The sequence below is a fragment of the Leptosomus discolor genome, chromosome 11 (assembly GCF_034619465.1).
Source record: "Leptosomus discolor isolate bLepDis1 chromosome 11, bLepDis1.hap2, whole genome shotgun sequence".
Taxonomy (NCBI): domain Eukaryota; kingdom Metazoa; phylum Chordata; class Aves; order Leptosomiformes; family Leptosomidae; genus Leptosomus; species Leptosomus discolor.
The window spans coordinates 23,363,506-23,385,434 of NC_141401.1; the positions used below are offsets into that span (position 1 = coordinate 23,363,506).

A 21,929-nucleotide genomic window follows, 5' to 3' on the forward strand; every position below is an offset into this window, starting at 1 on the left:
GCCTGAGAAAATGAGCCAACACCTCCCAAATGCTGAAACATCAGCAAAACTACTCTGTGCCTACAGCTGGCTGTTGAGGATCTATGGGGAGCATCTCCTTTGTCCTGTTAACCGTACTCCCCGTAACAACTCTTTGAAGCCAGCCCGCTCTGACTTCTGGGTACTCCATTCCAGAAGTGCTTAATGCTACTTGCACCTCTCAGTACCTGGCCAAGATTTTTAAAAGATTAGGCTTTTCTTCCATTTTATAATTACTTAAAACACATTAATCAGAGCTCATTCAATGTCTTCAGTGTCACCAATTACCAGCAGACTGGAGAAGTTTCTTAGCAACTTAACATCTTAAGTTGGGCTACTACATTTTAAGCTGTTGTGAGAAGATATTTTGTCATTCAAAAAGAGTAAAATCTGTTGTTACAAATCCAGCCACAAAACCCACAAATAAATAAATGTAGCAGCCCCGCATTAGTCTTCAGTCTCCATCCTAATAGCAAAAATTAATTCAGTCTAAATCATAAATGCCTCTTATCTGACACAAAGTACTGAAGTTGCAGTATCTGCTAGACACCTCTGGAAGTCATACATTTCATTTTCCTGAGAGCTTAGCTGTAGCTGGGAGACATCTATAGCTAGAAGTCAGGTTACTAGAAGGTATTTTAAAACAAAAGTAAACTCAGAAAGGATTTTACAGCAAGCACAGATCTACCTCCACAGTGGGTTCTCCTCGGAACACAACAGAGGCTTCAGGATGGAGTGCTGACATGAAAGTCAATTTAGAGAATGAGTACCATGAAGTCCCGTGTGGAAAACATGCAGACAAAGACCCTTCCATCCATTCTAAGGCTGGGTTCTGACACATTTCAAGTAAACAGAAGCCAGCTGAAACTGCCAAACCACCCTGCCACAAGGCTGGGTGCTGACACTCGGTGCCTGTCAGCCTCTTTCACTGGATTTTGAATCCCTCATTATGATGCCCATTAGTAGTAAGGTTTGGCAACAACAGGAGACCAGGGACGCATTTTTCCCCCCACAGAAAGTGCAGCAGTGCCATTTCATATCTGTTACTGCTGCTTTCAGCTACAGGAATTTTTATCTCAGTTGAAACTCAGCCTGACCCGAGTCCTGCTCCAAAGAGCAACGTGGTGTTGGCTCCGTACAACTTCTGTCTCTCAGCAATGAAACAGAAAAATAAAGAGAAGTCGTAAGAGGGAGCTAGACCTGGCAATTGGAAGGAACCGAATGAACTCTGCCAGGCCTTCCAGAGACCCCTCCGGCTGCCAGAGCTCACCCACCCTGGCTGACCCCGCGGACCCTGCGCCGGTGAAGGGGGCTGCCCTGAGGCCAGCCCGCCTGCCCGCAGCGGGGAGCAGGGGCCTCTCCACGCGCTCTGCGCAGCCCCTCGCCTGCCAGCGACGATCTGCCAGCAACAAACTATTGGAACAGCTTTCCAGATCTGAGCGTGGCTCCGTTCCTAGAAACTTGTCTGGCTTGATGCAGCATTTTAAGCCAAAGACATCTTGACTCTACCAAGTGGAACTAAATCATCTGCACAGCCACCACTACGATGATCCTTTAGCCACGTCCTCATTCCCGTCATTACCTTTGTTAGCTAGCGTCCAGTGAGCTCTAGCACCAGTTCCAGCTGCATATGTGAAATAAGGCACACATCTGAAAGCAAGAACTGCTGTCAGTGCGATGCAGGCAAGTAAGCGTGCTGCCCTGCAAACAAGCACGTTCACCTGAACGGGGAGCACTGAAACTAGAGCTGGTTTGCAACAAAAAACAAACAAAAATGTCATTTAGAGGAAACGCTTGGTCAAGTCTACGTTTTAGAAAACTTCCCATTAAAGGTTTCTTATAAAATAGCAAAATTTAAAAAAAAAAAAAAAAGAAATCAAAAAAAGAAAACAGAATCATTTCCATGAAAATTTTGCATTTCTTTTGCTATGAGGGAAGGGGGCAAAGCCTCGGTATCTTTTAGGTGCAAATCATGTCTGGCTTTCAGTGGATCAGGCTCTGATTTGCAAAAACCTCTTCTATAAGAAAGGGAAATTTTCTCTCAGGAGAAAATGCTCAAACTTTGCAGTATTTTTCTGCTTGCAAATTGCTTCATTTAAAAGGAAGAAAAAAGCCAAGTCCCCAAAGAATACATTTGTTAGCTATTTCAAGTTTTACAGACGGGAGATGCAATCACATCTCCTCCTAGACTTGGAAGTCCTCTTCCACTTGTGAGGCAGGCAGAGGCAGCCCTGCTGGCAGTCCCCTGGCTGGTTGCCTCAGCAAAGAGCCGCACAGGGCGTCCCTGCGGGATGCTCCATCTCCAGAGAGCAGAGCTCGCGGCGCTGAGCCACAGTGCTGAGCCACAGCGCGCTCCTTGAGCGTGTGCCCCTCCTACGCCTGCCTGCCTGGCGCAGGGGTAGCTCTAACTGCTGTAACCGAAACCCCGGGCTAGGACTGCGGGACAAAACAGCGTCTTGTTACCAAAACGTGGCTGTCCTTACCAAACAGCTCAGAGCAAGAGGGCCTGCTGCTGACCAGGGCTTCCTGCGGCTGCTGCTGCGGAAGTACTGTATTTGACAGTGTATGTCAGATGCGTAAGACTACCCAGGTATCCCCCTGAAGATGAAGCATCAGGCAGAGATTCTTCCAGAGAGAACTTTAATTCTTCTTTAACCTTATACAAGATTTCTGATGAAAAAAATCTGCAGTTGTCTCCTTCCTCTCAACAAATGCAGTTATTCTTCCCTAAAAGACACTCCTGTGGTCAGATTCCCACTGAGTTACCCTTTTCAACGAACCAATAGGTTTTCTCCTTTCAATAGATTCTTTTCATACAGCCATCAAAATATTAAACACTTCAGGTTATGAATTTTTCACCATAATTAGAGATAAAAGTCAGCTGAAATAAAGAGCTCAAATTAAAGAGTTCAATTACCAGAAGGGTTAAAACAGACATTGCTTCTATAGATTTAAACTTCCTTACAGGTTTTATGGTCATGTCACTGTGATGTTTTCCCTCTGTCACGACTGGATCCTTCCTCTCAAATCCTGCCCTTAAAGTCATTATGTGCCATTGGTTCTCCAACACCAAGCAGGGGTTTTTCATTAAATACGCTAAATTCACAGGGTTTATAGTCCCTTTAATATGGCTTTTTTAATAAATATAAAAGTTTGTGTTGGAGCAGTAGCAGATAAAACAGGGGTTATAAACGCAGCTACATCAATCCAAACAAGGGAGAAATAAAAATATGTGTATTTTTTAAAAATAATAATAATTACACTTAACTCACCATGAAGACAAGGCTGTAAATTATGGTTTAGCTGCCCTTATTGATCCAACACAAACATTAGGAGCAAGCTGTGCTATGCAGGGGAGGGAAAATGAAATTATAGTGGCATGTTTTAGATCCCCTGAGTCATCTTTCCTGGCACAGGGCAGAGTGAGGCAAAGCTGCTGTGTAGGAAGCAAGGAGATGGTGGTGGGCTGAGCTGGCTCAGCATGGGCTGCATCTTGTCGATAGCAGTTTGAAAAGGGATGCATCAAAGCTGACAGACCATAAGTCATTGGAGATATGTTTTAGGAGTAGTCATGCTGTCCACAGAACATGCCTTCAGCCACATGCTTGCTGGGGTACCGAGCTCTTTTTTCTGCCTAAAAGCATGGTATAAAGTGCCAAAGTTGTACAGCTCTGAAACTTCCTTTTGGGCAACTTCACAGTGCTGAACATGACTTTAATTCAAAGCATAGTGTATACTGAATGTCCATAATTTGAGATAAAGAGATATAGCTCTGCAAGTATTCACTAATCCCACAACAGATAAAACCAGGACCGATGCATGACTATATTAGAAACAAACATTACTAGATCAATTGGGAGTTAATATGAACCTGCCAGAATCTGCACTGACTCATGTTGAGCTGTAAAAATATGTAACATCAACTGGGGATCGGGGCTGTTCATCTAAAGGTACTACAGAGACCATGCTAGCACGCTAAGTACCCATGGAAAGGTCCATTTCTCAGTACAGGGAAAAGGAACTTCACACACTTGCAACACTCCTTGAGTCACCTGAAAAATAAACAAGCAATGACTTCTAATACTTCCTTCAGCACATCTTTGGAAGGGCCTTTCTTGTTACAAAACAGGCATTTTGCCTTTGTGCAATGAGGCAAGGCATAGAACCCCAAAAGCTGGTTCAAACAATGCAGTCCAGCAAGGTGTTCCCTCAGTCCCTGAGAGCAATACAGTGACAGCAGCACACGCAGTCTTCCAGCTGGCACACCCAGCTGCAGCCCTACAGATGCACCTTTCACTGCTTTCACTTCAAAACTTAGTGTCGGGCTCTATACTACAGGATGGACATGACCTCGGTTTGTTAACAGCAAACAATCACCAGTAGCTATCACCCTTTTCTCCTTCTAAACCTATTAGGATGACGGGAGGGGAATAAAGATATAAGAACTAGGAGGAATCCCTCCATCACGAAAGAAACTTTCCCATTCCTTTTCCAAATCTCTCATTTTGCCTCCCTTTTGGGGCTAGGAAAGCAACTTAGCACAATGAGTTAAGGACTGAAGGAAAGTAATGCATACACAGAGCACTAATTGTCCCACAGCAGATCACTGAAGATGTACATAATCAGCTAAATATTGCCTCCACATACAGGGGCAGGGCATTGCCATAAAGATAATTCATAGTACACTGAAGCCTCTATTTGTAATTAAGTCTTCCAGCAAAGAGAAATCCCTGTGAACACCGAGTGAAAGACATGAAAAGCCATGGCATAATGTATTACTTCTATTTAACTCTGGGGAATTGTATTATATATAGTTACTTACACAGGAGGCAATAAAAGCCATATTCAAGAGACACTTAAAAAATACAGGTAAATTCCTTCTACTTTGTTCTTCTCAAATCTAGAAAGGATAATTTGATGGGCCTATCCTGCATTTTAACACTTCAAGGTGAGACTGTGCCTCCATTTGGAGGGGAGACATTGCACAGAACATGTGGTCACAGCACACACAGCCTGTTGGCAAAGGAGTCTGTGGGTAACGATGTCACCGTTGCACTCTCCTACCAGCGATTCACGCTAAGTGATAGAATGGCCTCAGGATAACGAAGACAGCTAGTCCACAGCATGCATACCTACCTACTTCTTTATGCATAAATCCTCTTTGGTCTTGGAAGTTTTGTGGAAAATAACTTCTGTAAAATCTTAATTTAAAAGATAAGTTACAAATTCCTCTGAATCCAGAGACATATTTGAAGAATAAACTACCTCATAAATACTCACGAGTCTCAATTGAGGTGGGCCCCACTCTTGTTTACAGAAAGACAAACCAAAATAAATAACTAATTCACAAAACATGTTTCTGGATAAAGGTCATAATCCTCAACTGACTGAGATTTTATCCTCCAAGAGTTAGGACTCTAGAGGGGTGGCAGACCACTGCTAGACCTGCTGATGCTTTGTGTTCCAGGACAATCAGTTCAACATGCAACTGGGGAAGTCCATAGCACAGCTATCCCTCCCATAGTCACCACCCCAACTGTCAAACACGCCATTAGAAAATACCAATTAGACAGCCAAGTCCTGAAGTGAACGCATAAGGACCAGGAGTCACATGCTAAGCTGGCATAAAAAAAAATTAATTCCATTTACTGAAAGGGAGCCATACTGGGCCTTTGTCATCAAAAGCAAACACATAAAAAAAAGAAGGTAGTTAATAGTGTAGAGTAGCTGAGATACCACAACACAACACACAGCCAATGGTATAACAGTCAAAGTAGGACTGACATGCTTTCACTCCTGTAAAATACAAGAAATATTGCTGTGAGATTATCTACTTGTCTGCCCATGAATAAATGCAGCTGAGCAAAAGGAGCAAGACTCAAAACAGTTAAAGCCTGATGGCTTCCACTGGGTAAAAATGAAATTTGCCTTTCCAAAATACAATCTGTATAACAATGCAAACCCAAGTCGTCTTCCCTTACCTTCTGCAAAAGGTTCCCATTCATAAAAGCGACCCATAAACGGCTTGTTATTGTATGATGCACATTGCACCTCTCTAATATTTCTGCTGCTTTCAGGACACATCTGTTCAAATAAAAACAAACCAGTCACATTATCATCAACAGCAATGTTCTTATTGCTTTCTTATTAATTCACTTTAGAGGGTTAACAAAAGCATTGCCAAATTCCAATCCAGATGAACAATATTAACATCAGGAGACTCTTTTTCTTTAAAACAGGTAACTGTGCCTTTAGGTAACAGTATGAAAGGTGCCTGTAGAAAAAAATGAATTTGTGGAGTTCATGGAGCAATGGTTCTACCAAAAAAACAAGTTTTTTATTGAGCTGTCATTTTCCTCAGCAAAAAGACAACACTTCAAGATAAATTCAATAAATTAGATCCAAATCATTCCCTTTCCATAATAGCTTTATGTTTTCATTATTAATTTTCTGGGCCCAGATTCAACAGCAATGAAACATTTAACATACGTGCTTCCGTAACTTAGTAAAAGCTGGCTACGTCAGCTTCTTATTCTCACCCTATGCTTCAATACCATAGTACCACTACTTTTTTTTTTTTATTTCCACACACTGCTATGACAGTCATTGGATTACTTTGTATTTTAACTAAGTCTTTAATTGCCAGCTTCAGAGTTTTTGAAGCTAAATAGTGGGAAGAGCTTCTTATATACAGGCGTGTGCATGCACGCACACACACGTACGTACGTATTGAGGCCGGGCAAGTTTTACAGCTAGAAGTAACATCTTTTATTAGTTCACCTGCAATGGAAGCCCTTGGCAGCCAAGCCTTGTTTAGATGGGAAGCAGATTCCAAAAGTAAATACAAGTTAATAATACTTAAATGGTTAATTACCTTGTTCGGCCCGTATCCTCACACTACAGCAGCTACAGCAAAAGACTACTCTGTGTGTGGGCACACACAAAGGGGAGAAAGATTTCTAGAAAAGGCAGGTGGTTCATTAGAACAATTTCTATGCTTGGAGAAAATAGACAAGCTTTGGTCACAGACGCATTTTTTCAGGTAGCCTTTAGAAGATCAAAATGGCTATTAAAAACAGTACTCAAGACCAGTAGAAACAACATAAGAACTGGACTAGAGCAGCAGAATGTTTTTTTCTACAGGAGGCAGATTTAAAGGGAAAGCTAGACACAGTATTATATGAAAGCAGCATGGCTAAATAACTGTTTTTGAAGGGAACAGCAAGAGAATCAGTAAGAAGAGCTCTTGTTGCAACTGTCAGTCAGTTCTCTTATATTTGTACAGGGAGAAAGACTGGTCCTCTTTGCAGTGAAAGCCAACACACCAGAGCTCCCAGAGGAATTCTTGCTTTGTATCTACCATCTCTGCATGAAGACGTTTGTAAGTGGGTCAGTGAGACATCGAAGTCAAGAGTTTTCAAGTGGGTTATGAACTGTACCATAGACATGCCTGGGGGAAGGTTCACGGACTACTTTATCTTCTATTAGAATCACGGTAACAAATCTTCTAGAATAAACACTGTTTCTGGCCAAACAGCCATCTGTGCTTTGTTCGCCCACCCTTCTGAGATCTCCAAGTCCATGCAGATATTGTTTTCCTCCACAAACCCTCTCATAAAAAACAAACAAACAAACAAAGCTTCCCTGAAAAGAGGACCATGAGCCACCCCACTACATTGGAAGGGTGGGGAAAATGTCTTTCTAGTGCCAAACGCAGAAAGCAAAGCTGTATTCCAGCAACCAAAATACACATCCTTGCATCCGTGACACAGCAATGCAGCGAGGGTCATTCAGCCACAACCGACCAAGCGAGGCTAGGAAGAACATATTTTTCATGGAAACCAATTATGGCACATATCCTAAAGGTAAAGAGACAGAACCCGAGCTGGCATAAATTAAGGTCACTACATTAAACTTACAGCAGAAAGACATCAGTTTGCACCAGCAAAGAACCCTGCCTGAAGGGTTTCTTTCTGGAACGCTTTTCCCTTTTTTTGGCACACGTTTTCTGAAAGTCTGTTGCGAAGTTTTGTTGTTCCTTGTTTTTCCTTTTCTGAGCCTTGAGTCTGTGCTCTTGTGTACCAGTATTTCTGGCTCATAAACCATTTCCTGTGCGCCCCGTTCATACCAACTGCAGACAACGTATGAATAAAAAGAACAAAATATTCATTGCTGTTGCCAAAATATAGTGACACCTGCCCCTTCTAAGATAATTTTTATATAGCTACAATTTCTGGTTTTAAACTTACTGAAAGTTGCCCACAGGACAGAGGCCCCATTGCTTTAAAGCAGGACAAAGGACTGACAAAAACAATAAACACTGAGTGGATCAAGCCGAAATCAGAAGAAAAGACTAACTCAGTAACATCCCTGCTACTTTAAAAGTCCCAGCTCAGTTGTCCTTCTTCTGTTTCTTTCATCAAAGTTTCACTACGAAACAGAATTTTGAGTAAAAATTTGAGAGTGTGACCTGGTCTGCAAAACTTCTTTGATTTATTCTTTATACACGCTGAATTAATTTTTATTTTTAAATGCCTTTTAAAAATAATTTATGAAAGAGTTAACCACAAGGTGCAGCTAGTCAAACTTACTAAAGTTTATGAATTACCAAGGCTTAAAAGAGTTATACTATACTCTACATATATTCTAGTTGACATCTATACACCATTTATTAACCTCGCCCAAATTCTTAATGCATAGCCATATGAAATGACAGTTTTGCACCTACTGCTCAGCCTTTCTCAGAAGAGCTGAGTGCTAGGCAATTTCTCTGGGCCTCTCTGGCTTTTTTAGCACATTTTGGGCACAAAATACACTGTCACCACTAAAAGGAAAAAGCAGGACCCTGTACAATCACAAGTGAAGGTCCAACATAGGGGTTGCTCTAGACCCTTGTTTTTGATTTATTCCCTGACAGTATAACCTATTTTCACACTTTTATTTAATTGCTATTTCTGTCACAAACATGTATAGTTTGACTATAAAAGTCCTAAAAAACAGCAATGAGCACCTGTGACAAGAAGATGACGACCCCAAAGAAAGCTCATATTTACCAAGTCTAACAGTCGTACCTTACGGAGCTCATCCTGGGCTTCCCAGCTCACACACACCAATGGGAGACACTGGAAGACAAGTGAGGATGAAGCCAGGCTTTCCCCGAGTGCCACCCCACGCAGCGTGTGGTCTGAATCCTGCAGCAGGTCATACCTGTACGTGGCTCACGCTCTGCCCATGACCGAGTCCCTACACCCTACCTGGCCCTCTGCCAAATGATAGCAATTTCACTTTAAAAAGCAGGCACGTTGGCGTGTTTACAGATGAGGAATGTTCCTGCAGTTAAGCCAGAGTACTGGGATTTAAACAACCTGGATATCTTTCCAAAACTTTTCAGAGGCTTTTGGAATGAACTTTGCTAAAATACTTAACCTCATCGTGTGACTCTCCCTCAGTTCCCCCTCAGTGACATGAGGGCATTAGGACTGTAGTGCCTGGTAGGGACTTGAAAACAGCTTTTTGGAAAACAAACTGTTGACTTTGATTCATTGTTTTCTTAACAACAGATCTGGAATTTCATTTTTTCCCTCAAAAATTTCATTTTGTTTTGTGATTACTGAGGGAGTTATCTGAAGTTTTTCATAGAGGTTTTGATACAAAAACAAGATGGCCTCTTTGGACGTTTATAAAAAAAGAAATAAAATCTCCTTTTTAAACCAGGTCTGTGGAGGCCAGATCAGCAAAAAATATACATGGCATCTACTGAGATAAATCTCAGATTCCATCATGTAGAGGCAGATATAAAATATCTATGAAACTATACTGTATGCTGGGAGAGGTTTTTTATTATTATTATTCTTTAAGTTGTGGACTATAAAATTAGAAACAGCATCTAGAATCCATAATTTTGTATGTTTCAGACGATGTCTCTTACTTAAAATATGCTGTTTGGAAAAACCAACGCTGCAAATTAAGCATGTGGGACTTTATTCAGCTAAGTACCTTCAAAGTGCTGGACATTTTCACACAACGGATGACACTTCCAGAGCTTCCACCGCTGCATTTTGACGCGGCTGTTTCAATGAGTATGATGTTTGGCCAACTTTGGCTCCTGTACTTTCAGAATGCGAAAGTAGCAGAAGCATCACAGCACCGCGTGGATGAGGCGGGCAGTGGTCAAGGCAAAACATTTTAGAAGTATCCCTTTGTGTTTGGGGACCTCAGGCCAAATTTCTTGAAACAGACTGCAGTTGATCAAAACTTTGCACTTCTGAAAGAGTAGCTTTATGCCTCAATGTCATCTGGGATACGCAGGTACGAAAGTATTCTGAGGGACAGCAACATACATCTTCTCTTCCTCACACACCATTACAGCTTTCTTAAAATGAGCTGCTCATACAGCTAAGACTGTAAAACAAAGAAATCATCCTACTTGCTTTTTAGCTTTGGGGAAACATTAGAAAAGCACAGGTTTCTTAACAAATCTTTGACACTTCAGTTAATTAACAAATTGTTGGCAAAACGCCAGAAAATCATCCATCTGCCAGCAGATGTGCACTCACACTGGACTCATGCCTGCCATTAGCAAAGCTGTTTCAAAGCTGCACTGAGATAATGCACTTCTGGAAATGCAGAAATGGGCCATTTTGAGCCTGAAACCACCTCCAAAGGCAATTAAAATATGGGCTAAGATTTTTGGCACTGTTTCATTCTTACGACCTACAGTAACTGGCAAACTTTTTTTCCAAGGCCCCGTAGTCCTTCTGGATTCTACAGGCTCAGTCATCATTCACATAATTAATATTTTCTATATATGCAATACTATATACTAAAATAAGTCTAAGTAATCTAGCTGTACTCTAGTTTTCATTTCTGCAGTGGTTCTATCTAATCGTATTAATCCTTTGACATACCAAGGGATAAACACATCTCCAAGAAAAAATTATTAAAATACTTGTTTCTGAAACAGTAATCCGAAGATTCTTCTTTCACTTTCAGAACATACACTTCAAAGTGGCACGTCCTTGCAATATGCATACTGTACAAAATCCAATTCTTTACACAACAATCCACCATGTCTGCAGTGAACTTCTGCTCTGAAGTGCTGGTGCCTTGTTCCTCCTGAAACCTACGGAAGTTCCATGTCCACATCTGAAAGGGAATCTGGGGTCCTTCAAATTTTAATTCTTCTGCTGTTTCTCTTTGCATTGCCAAGGACCGTGCATGCCCCTAACAGTGTTCTTTAGAATCCAGGCAAGCTACTTTTGTCTAGCTGAACACACACTGAAAGACAGCAACAGATCCATTTAAACTGTCGGAGACTCTTTTATATCCCCAATAGTTTGAACTTTTAAAAATGGTATCAGAACATGAAGACAATTATCTGCCAACTAAAAAAATAAATAAGGTATATTAGATGTGTCTAGATATCTGTGGCACAAAATATGAGGCAGATTTTTTATTAAAATGTAATTAATGCTTCTGAAATACAAGAACACACAAGGAACTTTAAAACGCAAAATTTTAAAAATTATGAGAAGAACAGCTCTGCAGTAAAAACACTGCTAGCCAGCTCTAGTTACAGCCCATGACCACAGACAGTACACTGTAAATGTCTGGCTTAACATGGAATGAAAATTAAATCTGTGAATGCAGTGGTATCTGGCCAACTTAACGAGGAATGAGCACCCGTATTGCCAAAATCGCGGCACTGCCTCAAGCAGTGAATTTACACCTACATGTCTGCCCCAATGGAGATTAAGCTTAGTTGTGAGAATCACCATAAACTACTAAATTACTTTACTAACCAGAGAGATTCTGAAGCGATGGAGAGTCTAAGGGAGCAAGTAACACAGGGTCACAGCCTTTCTCTTTTTCCTCACTGCTTCAAGGGGCTGCCTGTCATAGATGGAAAACCCCTTCGATATGTGCACAATAACAAATCATTACATTTCTGCACAGACCTCATTCAGCTAGCAACGAGCTTGCGTTTGGACAAGGAAAATGGTCCGTGGCAGAGCTGCACGCCGGGCTGCCTACCTTCCCCAAGGTATGTGCTGGCTCCCACTGCCATAGGCAAGGGAACTGCTACCATCTCATACTGGAGCTTAAGAACCCTTTTTTCCATTTTTTTCCATTAATGATTTCAGCTTTGCACCAAGAAAGTCCTCTGAATTTAACTAGAAAAGTTACCCAAACTTAATCTTTATTAACTTTGCAACGACCAGACAAATAAGGCACTAATGCATAATGTGGCAAGTGCATCAATTACTGCTTTACCTTTTTCCCTTCCATAGCACTTTACAGCTGAAGACACAGTATGTCTAACAATGGGGAAGAAAGATCAGCAAAACAGATGAAAAGAGAAGTATTTCTGCTTAACATTGTAGTTTGTGGCTTTTTTTAAATTCTTACTGAAAGATTCATCTGATTAGATTCAAATAACTCATTTTATTTAAGATTTTCAACAACTTGTAAAAGATTCGAGTCCAGCTTTGATTTTAAGTAAAGTGTTAGGCACACATCCACCCCACACTAAGCATCTACACTGATCTAATGTGCATGACTGGAAACGTTTGGCACTATAAGCTTAGGAGGGGCTCACTGAAGAGCTATAGTAGGAAAATTAACAGTACAATTCTTCAGCAGTACCAAAAAATGTGTCAAGGAAAATATCCATTTCTGTCTATTGCTAAAATTTTACAAATGCTACGGGGGGGGGGGGGGGTGTCAAACCACCAATCAACTAACCAACCAAAAAACAATCTGAGAAACAATAATTGGTTTCTACAACACCTAAGAAAATGGAAGACAAATACTGAAAACAGACCATGCTGGAACAGAGCATCATCTGGTGTAAAGTGATATGCAAGTATGCTGTGGAAGCCAGAGCGATGTCAATTCACACCTGCCAATGATCTAGCCAGCTGACTGTTGCTGGCCTTTTTTTGACCCAGCAAAAGGCCAGATGACTATCAAGTCATTCCAAAGCCATTTTTTTCAAAATGTAGTTAGTATTTTACTGTCCCAAATTTCTTTTAGTGCCCAGCTCCCTGAGCGAAGAAGTACTTCAGTGTTGAGACTGGAACGCACATAGGACATTCTTTATATGATCCCAATCAAGCATCAAAAGCTTGGCACTTGCAACAGAAATCATAACTACTTTGTACAACGGCTGTTCTCAGTCTCAGCAGTGGTATCATTTTTCTATATAAATACGCTGCATTAAAAAATGCACCAAACGCAAGAATCCCTCTATTCAAATATCTATTTATGGAAACACTACATAATGCTCAAGGTGCTTAAACTGCACACTGTTGTCTCATTTAATGGGAAATCAATGAAAAGTTATTTCCATTTGACCCAACCTGGCTCAAAGTCTGAAGAATGCCTTAACATGGAAGCTTTCAGCCTTGCTGCAGATCCACTGTCTCATCTGTCTACATTGGTCAAATGCATCCAAAAAATAAAGCGTGTTTTAGTAGTCCTCCTCAGAAAATGTGTGGTTTATGTACTAAGGTTGGCTGCTTTAATATAGTAGCAGTAATGTTCTTTATACTAGAAAATCAGCCACTCCAAAACCCTTTCAATATCAGCTTTGAAAGATCCTGAGACAAAGTCATACTTGATGCAACTCTAGTGAAATAAACAGACTTAAAGCTAAGATGATTATCTCTAGTCCTTGTAGTTGGCAGAAAAATATGCCAAAGTGATAAAACATTTACTCTAGGCTTCCAGCAGCTACTTTATTTGATTTTTAAAAAAATATTGTTCTTGGAACAGCCTGTTCTTTCTAGGGTGCAGTCTTTATATCACATAGGTTTCACTACTTTTTTATTCTACCACCTTCATCAGTACCTGGAAATACTCCTCTACCAGTTTTCTGTATGAAAGCCTAATCACTTTAAATGGAAATCCAATCGCATGCATTCCATTTAAATGACTGGCCTTTGCGTGGGAGGAGGGACTACCTGAATGGTTCCAGCAGAAGGACTGAAAGTTTAGGGGAGTTTCTGATTTGTATTACCATGATATTCCACTTTTTAATTAAAAATTCCTCTTGCTGCAATAATCACAATATTCTTAGAAAAGGATCTCTATTCTAAGTGACAACCAGGCAATAGAAATGTTCATGCAGTGTTATATGAGGCACAAACGTACTGATGTTACTACATCTAGGGGGAATTCTCCTAAGTCTGTTGAGAGAATGTGGTTTGTTCTTTTTTGTTAAAAAAAAAAAAAAAAAAAAAAAAAGAAAAAAGCCCTACAATGTGGAACAAATTGTTTTCCACAAAAAGTGAACAGTTGCAGAGCACCATAAATGTAGCATAAAAATTACTATGAGTTCGCAGGAGCCAAGTGTAACAGAAATTACAGCATTATTCATATTCATAAACAAGATGGAGTTCTTGTTTCCGTCAAAAATTAGTTTCTGATATAATACACTCTTCCTCTCTTTCTGCAATATATCCTTTCTTCCTAGGTCACACTACTTAAAAGAAAAAACAAAAGGCACCTTAAACTAACTAGCAGATACATTTACCATATTTTATAATGCTTTGGTATAGCTACAGCTGGTAGCACTGTTCATTTACTTATGAGTGCATCAAACTTTAACCATTCAGACTAAAACTTTACGCTCCTGGTATTTGTCCTAGTCTCATTTTTTTGACTGAAGTATTTAATCCAAGAATGAGTCTGAAGGAAAACAAGAGGGGAGATGTGTTTTATTTTTTCCCCATTCTTCAAATATTCTGTTAATATTTTTTTCAAAATACAAGTGCCTGTTTTATTTTAATGAGTGAAATTAAGTCAGCCAGGAAAGTGTTTTTTTGTCAAAAATGCATCCTCTGCCTTTTCTATGGAAATCTACCCAAATATAGTCTGGCCACAAGATTTTTGGGGAAAAAAAAAAATGCCGATAATCATACTTTGTACATATTCAGTCAAAACTTGTTAAAGTCTTGCAGCTAAGCTACTGGAACAATCTGTTTACAAGAAGCGTGTTCCACATCTGAGGCTAAAAGAGGCTGAGAAGTTTTCCAGCAATTATTGGTACATGCTCCTGAGGTCTGTACGAGGGTCAGGCACTGGAAATGAAAACAAGACCTATCTCTCTTCTGCCCTTAATAACCCCTTGAGCCTGTGGCAGGCAGCACGGACAAAGCAAGGAAGCAGCCTAATACAAATGCCTGTACCTAAAAGGCACGGAATACTTTGGAAAAACTTGGATAAATCTTAGCACTGGGATTCAAGAGATGAGTCTGGATAAGCAAGTCAGCTGAAGAAGGTACTGAGAAGAAGAAAGTGGAACTGGATGAAACTCGAGAGAAGCTGGGGACCTAAGCAGAAGGAGATTAGAGGTAGAAGAGATGGGGAGAAGAGACAGAAATATTAGATAAGGTATTAAGAAAATGAGAAGTGTGACCGAGCAAGAAAATACAGTGGGACAGCTTCTGCTAGAGGGAAGGAGTATTTGGAGGAATGGCAGAAACACCTGCAGTAAGTAAAACCTGTGAACACGACGGCAAAGCATTTTCATTGCCCTGTGGTACTAGTGGAGGGTAAATTCCTTCTACCATTGGCTCAACTGCAATGGTCAGATGAGTCCCGTGAATAGCGACACATCACATGATGGCGTTCTGGTTTTGAGGGCTTTTTGTTTTAAAACTATAAAGCTACATACATTAAGTCACAGGACAGGAAAAGAATTGTTTAACCTCAACTTAGAAGAGATTGGCCGTGCAATTATTGTACAATTTGGCTCTTTTTGCGTGCAAGGTCCATTCTCAACTGTACGATTACATACTATTTTTTACATATGATCTATGACCCATTCGGAGCGCAGGATGGACTTAACTCTGGGGATGAATCGGCAATGCTTAGTTAGAAGAGTTATTTATATCATCTCTGTCTCACTCACTGTAGAAGCTAGTAGGTATACAATGGACATACAGAATAAGAAACACGGAAGACGGTCTGCAGTTTCTGGAACCAGATACTCTACCAGTTTTGGGGGGAAAAAATGTCATCTATGGTGCAACTTAATTCAATCCTTTCTCAGTTTATGAACCATGTACTTTCCATTTTGGGGGTCTGACTGAAAAACCTCCGGATCTGATTTGCAGATGAGCTGCCAAATCTTAATTACAGTTTTGGCCAATGCAAATTTTGCCTTCACTATTGTTAAGTAATAAATACGATACTGAATACGGAAAAAAACTCCAATCCCAATTACTTGATGTGAGGCATTAAATTATTGAAGACGTTTTTAAAACCTCATTCTTCCTTATCTCAGCTCCCATTCTTACAATAGAGATGAGATCTTGCTATCACACAGCAGCTTTGTGAATGTTAAATCAAACACTGCAATAATGGTATCAGCAACTAGTCCTTAGAGAAGCCATTTTTTCTTATCTTCTGCAAGGAGTGTTTTTAAGGCAGGGAGCCAACGGCCAAATAATAAAGAGAAAAACATTGAGTAGTGTATCACTAATAACTACCCTGGGGTAAAATAATGCATTATCAGGTAATTAAATAATTTTCTTAATACACAAGACTTACTATAGGATTGCTGACAAAACTCTAGTATTGAAAGCTCTAAACTTTTGCAGGTTTGACTTTGTCACATTAGGAGTCCTTTCAATGGCACTTTGCTGCTCAAAGCAAAACCACACGCCATCACAAAAAATTGTTATCAAAACGTGACCCAAACTGAGGTCTCAAAACAGCTGTCAAGATAATCAGTGTGACTGCTATCTTTAACAAGCAATAATGCCAACAGAAATACAGAAACAGGAAACAGTCTATTGCTTGGCTGGGAAGTTACTGAACATTGAAGTCAAAAACCAAAGACCGACTGTTCGCAGAGAGATGCCGCAGATGTTCCGCTGCCTTCTTCCCCCTACAGAGCACACAGTGCCTCTCTAACGCTGCGGTGACAGGTACAAAAAAATACAGGATTGGCTTTTCCACAAATATAAGTCGAGAGTTTGAAGAAAAAAAGCCTTACCAACTATCACTAGAAAGAAACTCTGTTTTATTAATTACACTTGCATACCTCATGCGCAATACGCTGCCTGCAAAGGTTTCTGGACAAACACATAGCACACTTGATGAAGTACTAGCAAAGATGAGACAGAGCACCACAGCCTGATTTTTTTTTTTTTTTTTTAACATCACCAATTGCTTTAATTATTTCCAGGGTTTGCATTGTTCTGTATGCAGCTCTTGATGTATCACATGCAAAAGTGTTATTTAACTTTCCGGGCATGTAGTGCCAACTTCCATTTTCACTGCTTCTGGGGGAGAGGGTTTGGACTACTATCCTTCAATGCAACTATTCAGTGGTTAGGCAAAGGAACACATGCTTGCTAGAGGTAATCTTACATTTATATTTCCTAACTTTGTACATGAGTTTTGACCATTTGCTGTTTCCAAACCCTGCGTAAAAATTTAAAATTAAAAACCCCCACAAAACTAAAACCTCTAGCAACAGCACTGCTGACAGATCACTTCTCCTTCAGCACTCTCAGCTTAACTTCAGCAGTTTCTCTTGCACTTCCTTCTCCCTCTGCTCACCTCGGCCAGTGCAAGAGGCAAGAGAGGACTGGGGTTGTAATGGCGGGTACTTTCACCATTCAGGAATGCAAGTTCCTGTATTCATGTAAATTGTGTTCTTTTTCTGCTATCTGGCTTGAAAATACACCTTAAACTTGTTCATTGTTATCAGCACTACTGAACTAACCTCCTAAAAACACCAGGAAAAAATTACTCCTTTCATGTACCAAAGCAGATGCTGACATATGACAGTAGGTGTTTTCTATACCTGTAATTAATGTGAATAGTTAACATTGAAATCTTTTTTTTTTTTTTTTTACAATTTTAAATTCATTCAAGGGATTTCCCCTGATCAAATTTTCTAGACATTTGCAGCTTCCTCTGCTTCGAAAACCTGGATGCAATTAAGCTAACATATGAATAAAAAGCAAGTTTCTTGTTCAAATTATAGGAGTGTAGAATAATTACGCACCAGAATTTCAGACAAAGACTTTTGTCAATATAAATTGACAAAAAGAAACAAAGACAAGCTGGAATACCTTAAAATATCTCCCACAACACTCGTCTATATTGATAAACGACAACTACTCAAATTTACAGTACCCTATTAAACAAATCTACAAAAATGTCAGGAATGCAACTGTCTGGTTGCAACTCTGAATTTTCATTGATTAGTTTCCTCTTTAAAACTTGGCACAGTCTGAATAATAACCAGGCAATGCATCTAAATCACCTTGCAGTCATATTTTATTGAGGGAAAAAAAAAGAAATCACTTCATTTCGACAAGCATCTGAACAAAGTTTCCGAATCGCTCCACAATATTTAAGTGCTAATAGTGCTATTCAAAATTGATGAAGTGATTGGGTAACTGTGGATGTTTTCCCCCTTTCCTCTCCTCTGTAACACATGCATTCCACTTACTCTAAGAATTAGAAAGGTAACTTCTCAGACTATTCCAGTTGCTGCATGAAACCTACCATTCACGGGAAGTTAGAAAACAAATGTTTAGCCAACTAATATGCATTTTGGTTTTGATTTTGAGAACTTAGATGAATTACTAACATTTTATGTCACGTTACTACTACACATAAACAAGGGTCTGAATCTTCAGCTATTCTTAGACACAAATTCGCTCAACTTCAACCACCACATAGACTCCTCCAACTTCACCATTTAACAGGCACTTCTCCCTGACCTGGAGAATATATGCTATGACTGTAGGCATGTATATATTACTAAATTTTTGCCTGCACCTATCTTTTTAGTCTGTGTTTTTATAGTTCTTGGCACAACAGGGCATCAGACCATGACTCTTGGACTCCTGGGTGCTAAATTAGTTTAGAATAACTTAGATTTATTGATCAAAGCAATTGAATTTTCAATTTAAAAATATAAGCCTCTAGACACCAAAATTTTCTGAATTGTGTGATTTTGGTCTTATTATGAACATTTTACTAGATTAGTAAGTAATTAACTTAGTAATAATTAATTTACGTAAAACAGCGAACTTTGTGTTCTGTTACTGCCAAAAGCACAGAGCACACTTGTGGAATAAAACTATTTGAAAAAGGTTACGCCAACATATTTTTCCTAATGATCTGAGGCAGACCGTTTCAGTTTAACAAGAACGTCATAATGCAAAATATTTTCTAATACAGTGTTCTCCGTTGTTGAAGCGGATGTCATAAAGCCACAATGCAGCGATGCAGAGGAAACAACTGTGACCCAAGAGCTTTACCGAAGATGTCTCTATGCGCCTCTCTTGCGTACAATCGATCAAACTATGCGGGACATTTTACAAGTGGTATCTCTGTGCCAGCACCTGGTAAATTAAGTCTGTATTGGTGACGATGGATTCTGAATTAATATTTATAAAAATCTGCTGCAGATATCAAAACAGTCAAAGAAAGGACAGCACAACCCAAAGTAATGTAAGCTTTTAATGTTTCCTATACACCCATGGAATGTCAGACTGCCAAACATACATACGTACAATCCCACAGTGTTTGCAAGGAAAATTCCTCACATAAAGTCAATGTTAAATTTCCTCAGGAAAAGATATGTCATCATAACCTCACTTTGACACTTAGGTCAAACACCTACTCTATACAAATCTCAAAACGAGAATAAATAAACCACACAGTAGCTCTTTCGGAATAAGAAGGGGCTTTACAGTTTAAAAAAAAAAAAAAAAAAACCTTCTTTTAAAAACATGTAGTCTTCTATTTGTCCTTACCTCAGTATCTGAGCATCCCAGCTACAGAAGGAGTACACACATCCTTGCAGCACCCCATAGCGCTTCTGAAAGGACCCGTCTGAGAATTTAATTTTGTATGGAGCAGAAAAATGTAACATTTCCACTTCTGCCTTTGTTAAAAACTGAAACATTGGAAGTGGTTTGTTTTCTACAGAGTGGAAAAGCTTCAGAAATGCTTGGGCAGAATGCCAGCAAGTGGGTGAAATGGCCCAAGACCCCAGGTGCCAAGGGAGCCTTCCAACGTGCTTAGGTGACAGAAAAGCACATCAGTTTTTGATAAACTCAACACATTCCTGCAGAACATTTCAGTTCTATTTAATTACGGTTCTGCATGCAAAAAAAGCCTTTCAATGGAAAGGTTTTAACTCACACCAATGAAAATTAGTATCATCATCATTAATATTCTTTAGGAAATTAAATTTATTAATTCATCCCACCGTGACAGAGCTGGGGATTGGCACTGAGCCTTTTACCTTACCTCAGCTCTTCAACTATAAAACCTCCTTCCATTTCTAAAACTGTCTTTTCAGATGCTTTGCATTACCTGCCAAGGTGCCAAGTGCTTTGCACACAGAAGCACAGATCCGAGTAGAGAACCCTTATTCAGAACCAAAAACTGGATTTTCCATAGGTGTACTAGCAGAATACTAGTACGTATAGCTGAAGAATCAGGAAAAGAAAGTAAAAGCAATCATTGTTTTCTGATCCTATCTAGATACCTCTCCAAAACACACCTGACTTCTTGCTAAGTAGCAGTTACATAACATACTGGGAAAGGCAACATGGTCTAACTGGAGACACAACAATAATCCACACGAACCAGTGGGCAAGCTAGCAACCGTGACTGAAACTGGACAAGCTCAGTAAAACTTCATCCATAAATATCTCACTGAGCTCTCAACAATTACTCTTTCATACATTTCAGCTTGGTTTTTGTAAATTCATATCCAAGTAAAGGTATAAACTTAGTCAAAAGCATACTTCAATCCATAGCTAAAGACAATTTAGATTTTACATCCATTTTGTGTTGCTCCTCATGGTGAAACTCATATATGAATTTCTCATCCCATTTTTTCACACTTGTTGCTGCACTGTAGCTGAATCACTGAAACATCACTGGTTTATTTTACAGGTTTTCTAACCTGGGCATTTAAGTGGTTAGGATTACTACGTGACCAGACTCAACTGCAGCGGTGCAATTTGGGAAGTGAGAACTGCAGAAGAGGAGAGGTAACAAGCTGGCCTGAACTCACCACCAAGGACAACATAGAATCACAGAGAGGTTTGGGTTGGAAAGAACCTTTAAAGATCATCCAGTCCAACCCCCAGCCATGGGCAGGGACACCTCCCACCAGACCAGGTGGCTCCCAGCCCCATCCAGCCTGGCCTTGAGCACTGCCAGGGAGGGGGCAGCCACAGCCTCTCTGGGCAGCCCCTGCCAGTGCCTCATCACCCTCATCATAAAAAATGTCTTCCTTATGTCCAATCTAAACCTTTCCTCTTTTAGTTTAAAATGGCTGCCCCTTGTCCTGACACTACAGGCCTTGGTAAAAAGCCTCTCTCCATCTTTCTTATAAGCACCCTTTAAGTACTGAAAGGCTGCAATAAGGTCTCTGCATATTAAGGACAGAGACATACTAAGAATTAATATCTTTACCAATAAGCCATAATTCACTGTAGGTCTTATAAAAGATAAAACGAATCAATTAAAATTTACTTTAAAAAGGGGCACTCTGTATCACCAAATTTTACACCGCAAAACAAGTAGGCTTGAATGTCCAGAGCCCTGAAAGCTTCCTTGTGTACACTGCCCAAGTAACCCTCAGCCTGAAGTTAATTCACAAATATATTCTCACACATTCAAACACTCTCAAAGAGCTAGTGACTTGGCAATGCTTGAGGCAATTAATAACGAAAAGTGCTCAGTAAACAAATGTTCCATTTGAGTTGCTTCCTTTGTTCTGGTGACAAACAACGCAAACAAGTTTGCATTCAGATGCGACTTCACCCACACGCCCGTACAATTCTCTTTCCTTTAATGCAGGGGGAAGTAAGGAAGATTTACTCATCACTCCCCCATTTTGGAGGAGTACGGGCTAC

At 40.0% G+C, this 21,929-nt stretch overlaps 1 protein-coding gene across 1 annotated transcript in view; it reads right to left on the reverse strand.

Moving 5' to 3' along the window:
• Window positions 1–21,929, reverse strand: part of THSD4 (thrombospondin type 1 domain containing 4) — a 292,380-nt gene that overhangs the window by 230,920 nt on the left and 39,531 nt on the right. The window contains exon 5 of the mRNA XM_086471614.1: window positions 6,000–6,102. Coding sequence (XP_086327740.1) covers window positions 6,000–6,102 — 103 coding nt within the window. The remainder of the gene's footprint in view (window positions 1–5,999; window positions 6,103–21,929) is intronic.